General features: G+C 38.4%; 1 protein-coding gene across 2 annotated transcripts in view; it reads left to right on the forward strand.

Annotated features, from left to right (window-relative positions):
- Positions 1-6,435, forward strand: part of LAMP2 (lysosomal associated membrane protein 2) — a 37,969-nt gene extending 31,534 nt beyond the window's left edge. The window contains exon 9 of one of the 2 annotated variants that reach the window (XM_027535039.1): positions 3,855-6,435. In XM_027535039.1, coding sequence (XP_027390840.1) covers positions 3,855-3,997 — 143 coding nt within the window. In that variant the 3' untranslated portion in view covers positions 3,998-6,435. Of the gene's footprint in view, positions 1-1,110; positions 1,625-3,854 lie in introns of those variants that run through there. The other variant, XM_027535040.1, reaches the window with a different exon arrangement.
- The last annotated feature ends 3,514 nt before the right edge of the window (positions 6,436-9,949 follow it).

Raw genomic sequence — 9,949 nt, forward strand, 5'->3', positions numbered from 1 at the left:
CTCGTTGGATCTCTAGTCTATTCCTTCTACATCTGCACATTGCTAACTGAGTTCAGGATCAAATTATTGGTCATCTGGCTTCTAGCAGTAGAGTTGCTTCCTAATAATACCTCCAGCCTTCCATCTCCCATAACTTCTGAAACAAATATCCTGCTTAAAATTCTGCACATTTTTTTTTTTGCTATCAGTATAAGGCCAGACTACCTAGAGCATACAATGCCTTTGTAAGCTGGTCCTAACATCCTATTTCCACCTCTTTTCCAAGAGTATTTCTTAATCCATTGTTTTAGCTATGCCAGCCTGCTTACATTTCACCCAAAGCCCTGTGTTTTGTTACCATCCATGGGTCCGTATTTTTGTCTATGCTGTTTTCTATACCCGGAATGCCCTTGACCCGGTACCTGCACAGCTAATTCCTACTCATTCTTAACATCTCGGCTCTCGTGTCACCTTTTTCAAACTATGTCTTGGGTAACAAGGCTGAGTTGAGTGCGCCTCTGAAAAATTTCGATGTGTGTTCCCTGCCCTTGTTACAGGACATTTTGAAATTGTAACCACTGATTCTCTTGTCTGACTCCTATACCAGACTGAAATCTTGAGGCTAACAGTTATTTAATCTGGGCCGGTTGATACCTTTCCTTACTACTAAGTGACCCCGTATTGCTCTGCATTGAGTCTTCTATCTGCTTTGTATAGTTGGTTATTTGGCTCATTTCATTATTGCTTCCCAATCTGTGGGGCACCTGGCACTATGCTGCTTCAACTTCATAACAGTTTGCTTCCGAAAGCTCACAGCTTGATCATCAAGGAAAGGCTAAATATATTTATCCATTATCTTCCATTTAAGAAATCTGGGAAGTAGGTGATCGTTTTATGTCTCATCCAAAATGACTGCATTTGGGGGGGGCGGTACTTAAAAGTATGTTTTGGTTATTTGGAAAATCACTTTCGTGGGACATCACATCTGCTGGTAATGAGTGCCAGTGATTTGTTGCCTGGGTGTGAAAAACGAATGTGTGTGTTGGGAAGAACTGTCATTTTAACTTAAAGTGTACACATTAGAAATGTTGTCACTGTTTTTGTTCTCAATTGTCCTTTCTCCACATCTAGCTCAAGACTGCAGTGCAGATGACGACAACTTCCTTGTGCCCATAGCGGTGGGAGCAGCCTTGGCAGGAGTGCTTATTCTAGTGTTGCTGGCTTACTTTATTGGTCTCAAGCGCCATCATGCTGGATATGAGCAATTTTAGAAACCTGCATTCTGATTGATTATATAAAAATACATGCACATAACAAGATTTTCTTCCTTTGCAGTTTTGAAATATTTTGTGAAGGTAGCAAAACTTTAAGTCTTAAATCAGTCCCAGCATTTGAGATCATTCTTTATTAGTAAAAACTGTAAATAGAACAGCTTAAAACTGAAAAAGCGTCGTGTTAACTGGTCCTGAAGACAAATTTGTTGGAAAGAACGTGGGTGTGCAGTGTTTCAAGGTCTATCTTAAGAAGCCTTGGCCAAATTTGGATTCTAACCTAAGATGCCTGAAACTTATTAACATGACCATTATGGAGGTTGAATGTGTAGTTGTGTCTTCATGGAATTAATAAATATTGTTTCACTACCGGTGTTCTGTTTTCAGTGTATAAGAACTATCCTGATTTAAACTCATCACAGTGCCTTTGCATATAGTTAATTAAATAAATGTTGATGTGGCATAAATGCCCATCATATGCTTAAACTTGGTTTTCGGTTGAATGTCCTCAGGTGTCAGCATTTTATGTGACTTTTGCTGACTTCTTTGAAGCTGAAGTCAGGATCTTAGGCTTGTGATTTTTCCCTAGGTATAAAACAGACCCAAGAGACTACAACAGAGCTTAAACTGGCTTCAGAATTAAGAGCTTTTTAAAAAAATGTTTCTTTTTCAGCAGTATAGACTGAAAAGATTCAAACATGTTTAACCACTTGCCTTTTTTTTTTAGTGTTTTTCTCTTCCTTGGATGCCCAATTAGCATTGAAAGATAGAAATATTCTATGAACTAATTGGGAGAGATTGTGTTGTGTTTCTCTACCTCATCTTGTTGATCTCTGGAGCATTAAAATCTATTTAGTGTTGTCATCAGACTGGTACTTAGGAAATGTAAGCTAACAGCAATCTCAAAAGTCAGGCAGTGAGGCATAGCAACTAGGCTCTTAGTTTTTCCAAGACAGCCCCTGTGGGGCAGAGCATAGATGGGGGGATAGAGAGAAGCTGTTGGCATTAAAATGAACTAGAGAATCAGCCCCTATCGAAGCATGCTCCATGTTAGAAGCGCAGCACAGATACTGAATGTATAGACAAGTAAAAAGGAAGCTTGAGAATTTCACATTGAAGTGATTATTTTATTAATTCATTCTATGTATATATTGACTTGTTCAGAATTTTTATAACTCACTAATCAGTATTTTGGCACCCAGCTATCAGTCTCAGAAAGCTTTCAGTAAAATACAGTAAATCCTTTTAATAAAAGCTATTGTTATTGCTGAAATTCATATTATATATTCAGAATGATAGCAACTTTTTATGCATGACAAAAATTCAAGAGGAGAAAAAGATTATAGTAAAAAAGCAAGTTATTGTTTGATCATAAATCACACCAAATACCACATTTGTTATGTACACGAGATTTATAAAGGATTTTTAAAGACTATTTACTCTATACCCCGTAATTTTTACAGAAGAAGAGAAGTGACTTCACTGAGGTTATATATCTAGTGGACAACAAAAGCACTATTACCATTTTTATTTAAAAGAGTCCCAATGAAATCTAATCACTCAATAGTAAAACTGGTTTAAACTTGAAACTATGAGATCAGCATTGGACACTTTGAGTTTCTGTACTAATTACTTCCAATAAATGATATATGACACCAACTTTGCTTAAATATTTTTGAAGGTAATGTTGGCTTTTTGAATGCCTCCTATTTTGATCTGTTCGCTACTTCAAAGCCTAAAATCTCCTTGGATGAGATCACAAACATGGGAGGAGAAGAGAAGGGAGTAAACACTTGTTGACCTTCTGATGTGTATCAGATATTTTAGAAATATAATTGTTTTTAATCCTTAGATACCTTATAATGTAAGTATCATCCCCCTTTTATAGATGAGGAAAGTGAAGCTCAGTTTAAATTACTTGACCAAGGTCCTTTAGCTAGTACTTGAAGGAGTCAAGATTTAAACTCAGTTCTGTCTCAATCCAGAGCTCAGAATCTACACTGCGTGTGTGCACAGCCTTCTTGGTGGTCCAGTGGTGTCCACTGGATTCTGCTTTTATTCCAGGCCACTGCTCAGTGAAAAATAATATAACCTGACAGTTACCTAATGCTTGTATGAAAAACATTACACTGCATTTTCTTGATCGTAAATCTTTTTAACTTGAATTTTATTACTCATTCAGAATTTTTATTTATATTTTCACAACAGTTGTGGCAAGGTAGGAAGGGAGTGGGGAAATACACAGGTGGTGGTTTTATTCTCTTCTCCCGTGGTGCTATTAGACAATTCAGCATAAAGTCTTCCCATATTAGGCAAGCACACTTCTTTGTTTCAGACCCTTTCCCGTTGTCCCCTTAACTTATGGTTTTGTACTGAGGAATTAGGTGTGGTTAAAGATGAAGTGACAGTGAGATACAGGAGGATTGGTTAGTTGGAAATGTTAATATTTGGGTGGGTATAGTAAAAATAGAAGATGGGGGTAATGCTCTAAAAGACTAACCTATGTATACATTCAAAATGCTTGTTTCTTGTTTGCTTGTTTCTGCTTAATTGCATTCCTTACTAATTTCCTTTCCTTGCTTTCTGTCTGTTCTTTTCTGACAGCTGAAGAATGTTCTGCTGACTCTGACCTCAACTTTCTTATTCCTGTTGCAGTGGGTGTGGCCTTGGGCTTCCTTATAATTGTTGTCTTTATCTCTTATATGATTGGAAGAAGGAAAAGTCGTACTGGTTATCAATCTGTGTAATCAATTAAATCTAGTAGGTTCTTTTATTTTTATTTTTTGGCTATCAGAAGTTATGTCTTCCATTGGCTAAAAGCCAGGAAATGCTGTGCAATTGTTTGGGATATGCAGATTAACCTCAGTGAGTTGCTAGCTAACTTGGGCATGAGTAGCACTCTTAGGACCAATTTCTGTTTTTTATTTTTCTATGTTTTGTTCCTTTGTAAAAGTGTAATTGAAAGAAAAATTGTGGCTTACAGTATCTTTTTTAGTAAATAATGATTTTAAGCCTCTGACTCCAATTATGAAAGCATTGCTATTGAAGGGTAATTTTATATGTTGCAGTTACTTGTATTTTGCCTCTTTGACATTATTTGCAAAATCAAAGCTGTTGGAGAATTTAACTTGCTTCAGAAAATAAATTCAAGAGCATAATGGAATTCATTTTCATTGGTGGCAAACATAAAATTTGGTTTGTCATCAGACTTAGTTTTCCCAAGATTATTTAAATCTTGATTTTTCTGCTAGTTAGAAAGAAAGGAATGTTTTCCCAATATTGTATTTAATAGCAAAAGTCTGGCTGTTTTCTTAATTACAATTAGTGGCTACTCTATTTTAACAAGGACGTCTTTTTTTTTCCTACTAGAGTTTGGAATATATTGACTATCTCAGACTTACCATTTATGCTGAAGGTTGAAATAAGATCTACAACCCCTTTTTTTTTAAGGTGTTCATACCAAAATTTTTTGCCATACTACACAACACACCACGCGCGATCTTAGTTCTTCCACCAGGCATTGAACCCTTGACCCCTGCAGTGGAAGTGCAGGGTCTTAACCACTGGACCACCAGGGAATTCCCTGGGTTATAATTTTTTTTTTTTTTAGAGTTATGAATTAGAATTTTTTTTCCCCCATGGAGGCTTGCCTTGTTCAGAAAGTTACTTCATCCTCCACTAAAAAAGAACAAGATGAAGCTTTATTTTGTGTGCCGTCTGCACTCTCTAGTCCCCTGTATGAATAAGTTCTAATTGATAAATTTTTAATGTGTTGGTTTCTTTTTCTTACAACAGCAAGTGCTAACTCTAGAAACTAGTGGGCCCTGAAGTATCATCAGTCAAATGGCTGCCTGGCCAAAGCTGGACCAGGAATATTCTGTAAATTTGTTGATCTTGATAACAGACTCGTATCCCTGTAGGGACCTCTAATGGCTCTGGCTGCTGGAGTCAGATACTAGAGGCCTCTCCTCCCAGTGTCTGCTTGACTGGCCAGGCTGTTGAATCACCCTGTGATTTGGAAGCACAGTGCTGTATCTCTCTAGTGTGCAGCTTTGCACACATGTGATTTGCATGATTCCCATGAAGGCAGATGCCGAGTTTATCAAGCTATTTTCTCTCTATGTAACTAAAAAACAAGCGTCTTCCAAAGATCTGTCTTCACTTTAAAAACTTTCTTGGATTAAAAAATTAGGCTTAAACCTTAAATAAAGTTTGTTATTAAACCCAAGGATAAGATCCCCATCTACCTCTCAGCACAGTGCAGATGCTGTCCACTGTATTGCTGCCATTAAGTGATGCCAGAACTCTGCCAATAATTGGGACTGGAAACTTTCATTAAAAAAAAAATCATCAACATCTTTCTTTACTATCTTTATATGTGCACCTCAAAAGCATATATTCCAAACTGGAGTAGAAAGTCAGAATGCTCAACTATACTTCCCTTAGAACTTTCTAGTTCTGACTTGCAGACTTGAGCTCTCCTCGATTTGCTAAGTATATAAAGAATGTTTTATTTAAAAATTTTTTGTGTGTGTGTGAAAACAGTTGATTAGCTGTTATTTAGTCTGAGTGATGGCACCATGAAGAACAGTGGCTTCGTTTCAATAAATATTTTTGAGATGATTGTCTGAAAGCCAGGTTATTTAAATCAGCTTGTGACCTTGCCAGGTATATGGGTTGGAAAATTCAGATACATTTAGAAGTATGGGTTCATTTAAAAGTTTTCTACCTGTTGGGTAGGAGATTAACATTAATTCTTCAATGAGTATCATGGTTTTATCTTAGATAATTAGCAAACATGTTTAATTCTTGAGAATTAAGATTAACTAAAATATAAAATTATCAGATGGTTAGAACAAAAACTGCTTCAATTCCAATAAAATACAGGAAGCCCCAAATTTATGAACTGAGTGTTCAATAAGCTTTGCTCACTGGGTTCATTTTTATGTCAGTACAACAGTGGATCAGATAGTGGGGCTTTGAACTCATGAATATAAAGAATTATTTTCACCTGAGCTTCTTAGGAAGAACTGATGCTTGCTGCTACCTAAAGTTTTGGATATATCAATATAGTGAACTAATTAATACCTACAAAATAAAGCATACTGTGGCACTCCTGTTTCATCTGATATGTGTGAATTTTAGATCGGTGGATTAAAATATAATAAAGATCATTCAATCTATATTACTATGGATAACTTCATTTTTATTCCATGATCTCAGTATTTAGAGGTTGGATTGGTTTGTATAACTGAGTTCCTCAAATTTTTGTCTCTTGAATTGTCAATAGGACTTACATAATCTCATAGGTCTGCACATTTACACAGGGCAGTCATTAAGGCATTAGAACCTTTAATGTAGACATCTCAAATATGGGGGCCTATATGGTCATGAAAATTCCAAGAAGATATTGAAAATATAAAAATCAAATTTAAGAGCTTCATAATAATTGTACTTTTAATATATATATCTATCTGCATTGATAAACTGTACTCACTGTTGAAATTGGTTCCATTCTGAGCAAGATAAACACCTCAGGGATCTGACAGGGGCAGAAGAAGAGCTATCCGTTTTCTGAAAATTCCTCTGAATTCCTGATAACCCAGTCTAATGCTCAAATGTTACATGACTGGATTAAATGGCGCACATTCCTTTTTACTTGAGACATTTTTGGTGGGAGAAGGGATTGAACTTTGGATCTCTCCATAGTTCTGAATAACGGGGTTTCATTTTCTGATTGTTAAATGTTTAATGGGCTTTAATTCAGTCAAAAAATGGCCTTACCTTGCATTTGTGGGACTGAGGGGAGGGGGTCGTCTGTCTTCTCTCAGCTGAATATATTTCATAACTCTGCACCTCACAAAACCTCTGAAAGAAGTAGAGTGTTTGCATATATGTTGCTCTCTATCTAAAAAGTCAACGTGGAGGTCCATCTTTTTTAAGTTCAGTGTGTATACTGTAAGTGCTAGAACTGCCTTTAGAATTCTAAGGAAACATTTTGCTTTCTCTTTACTGTTATTGTCTTTTTTATTGTCTTTTGATGGCAGTGTAAATTTGAGTCCCTCTATTTCAAGAGAGCGTGAACAGGAAAAATCTTGGCACCCAATTCATTTTTAGTGGGAAAATGCAGCTATAGTTGTATTGAGCAGTTACAGTGCTGTGCACTGTGTACACGCATTTCATTCACTTAATCCTCACAGCAACTCTCTGAGGTTGGGTGGTATCATTCCCAGTTTACAGAGGAGATAACTGAGGTTTGAGCTGTTATTTAACAAAAGTCCCACAAAGAGTAAGTGATGAAACTGACATTTGAACCCAGTTCTCTCTGCCTTCAAAGACCGTGCTCTTCACCACCATGCATCTTGGCTTCTAAGAAAGAATAGATTAAAAAGAAACATATACCTTACATTAAATGGTTACAGAAATCTGACTTCTATACTCTTGTGTCCTGCATGAAGTCACCCTATAAATGTTCTTCAGTATTCTTAAAATAACTTGAGTTTAGTTCAGCCCAGTTGACGCAAGAGTGAATGTGGTGGCAGTGTGCGTTGTGAAAGATCAAACCAAGGCCAGTTTGTGCTGCACCTCGTTAGAGATGTTAAGCCCTGAATGTCACTGTTCTTCAGAGTAGCTTCATCTAGTTATTCTGATCACGTATCATTATCATTCTGTCCTCAAAGTGTTCTGCACCATGAATCATTCTGACCGTGCATTAGTGTGTTTAAGAGACTAAATGGATCTGTCTCCTCACTTTACCTAAATTAATGTCATCCCTACCCCCCAGCCATCCCCTAACTTTAAGTGCAGTGTAGCCATGACACTTGGCAGTCCTTGCTGGGTGGTTCTGAGCCCCAGTATGCAGTTCCTCGTACTATCTAGAGCCTTTCTGAGAGGGCATTGAAACATATATATCACCATAGGTAAAACAGATAACCAGTACAAGTTTGATACATGAAGCAGGGCACTCAGAGCTGGTGCTCTGGGACAACCCAGAGGGATGGGGTGGGGAGGGAGGTGGGAGGGGGGGTTCAGGATGGGGGGAACACATGTATACCCGTGGCTGATTCATGTCGATGTATGGCAAAAACCACCACAATATTGTAATTAGCCTCCAATTAAATAAACAATTTTTTTAAAAAAGAAATCCTGATTGACATTTGTTGTTGGTTGCTCAGTCATGTCCAAGTCCTTGTGACCCCATGGGCTGTAGCCTGCCAGGTGCCTCTGTCCATGGGATTTTCCAGGTAAGAATACTGGAGTGGGTTGCCATTTCCTTCTCCAAGGGATCTTCCAGATCAGGGATCGAACCCACGTCTTCTGCATTGCAGGCATGTTCTTTACTGCTGAGCCAACAGGGAAGCCCTTATTCGCCTACTTATTTTCCAGCCATAATGTGCAACTCTTCCACTCCCACCTTATCTGCTCTCCTGTACTCCCTCCTCTCCAGCCATACTGGCCCTCTTGCTACTCCTCAAAGACCCTCAAGGGTGTCTTCCCTTCAAGGCCCTTGTGTTTGCTCCGCCTTCTACCTGGAAAGATCCCCTAGCTAGCCTCACGGTTCATCCTCTAGTCCCATTTGCTGCTGCTGCCGCTAAGTCACTTCAGTCGTGTCCGACTCTGTGCGACCCCACAGACAGCAGCCCACCAGGCTTCCCCATCCCTGGGATTCTCCAGGCAAGAACACTGGATTGGGTTGCCATTTCTTTCTCCAATGCGTGAAAGTGAAAAGTGAAAGTGAAGACGCTCAGTCGTGTCTGACTCTTAGCGACCCAGTGGACTGCAGCCCACCAGGTTCCTCCGTCCATGGGATTTCCCAGGCAAGAGTACTGGAGTGGGGTGCCATTGCCTTCTCCACTAGTCCCATTTAGGTCTCTTCAAATGTCACCTTCAAGGGAAGCATTCCTTGACCACTCTATAACTCCAGTGTTCCCCCCTACACCACTTCCCATCCCCTTTAGTCTGTTTCACTTATATTACTTACCAGCCGTTACCAGCTGACATACTATTTTACTTGCTAATCTGTATTTCATGTATGCTTCCCACTAGAAGGTAAACTTCATGAAAGCAGGAATCTGCAATGTTTACTAGGCTGTTCCAGTCTCTAGTGCCTGACACACGGTTCACACTGAATAAATATTTGCTGATGGATAAGTGGTCATGTTTTGTAGTAATAGCTAAACATTAACTCCTCAATACCTGTTTTATCAAATCTAAGATGCTATCAGTTGTAAGATAAATACTTGTTAAACTGTGAGAGGCCTACTGTTTTCAAAAATGTGAAAAAAATGTACATCTTAGAGTTGATATCCATCAGGCACTGTGGAGAGTACTATTCCTGCATTATAACACCTACCATTAATCCATTGAATGCATCTGGGATTCAGAGCCAAGCCATAAGCATGCTACCATTACAGCCTCCCTTCAGTATGACATACTGCTTCTTGTGTCCTCTTCAATTGCAAAAACAAAAGTCTGGCGGCTATGATTTTCCACTTTATGGCAGACAGTATTTAATATTCATGTTTCCTTCTTTTTAAATGCTACATAGCATAGCATGGCAGGTATATCAGAGAAGAATGTGCATCCTTGCTCTTGACACACATCAGGGTGATAAGTAACTTGGACAAGTTATTCAACCCCTCTAAGCCTAGCTTTCTCCATTTGTAAGATGGAGATGGTACTGCCTTCTACTTACTATC

This window comes from Bos indicus x Bos taurus, chromosome X, assembly GCF_003369695.1.
Source record: "Bos indicus x Bos taurus breed Angus x Brahman F1 hybrid chromosome X, Bos_hybrid_MaternalHap_v2.0, whole genome shotgun sequence".
In the NCBI taxonomy this organism is placed as follows: domain Eukaryota; kingdom Metazoa; phylum Chordata; class Mammalia; order Artiodactyla; family Bovidae; genus Bos; species Bos indicus x Bos taurus.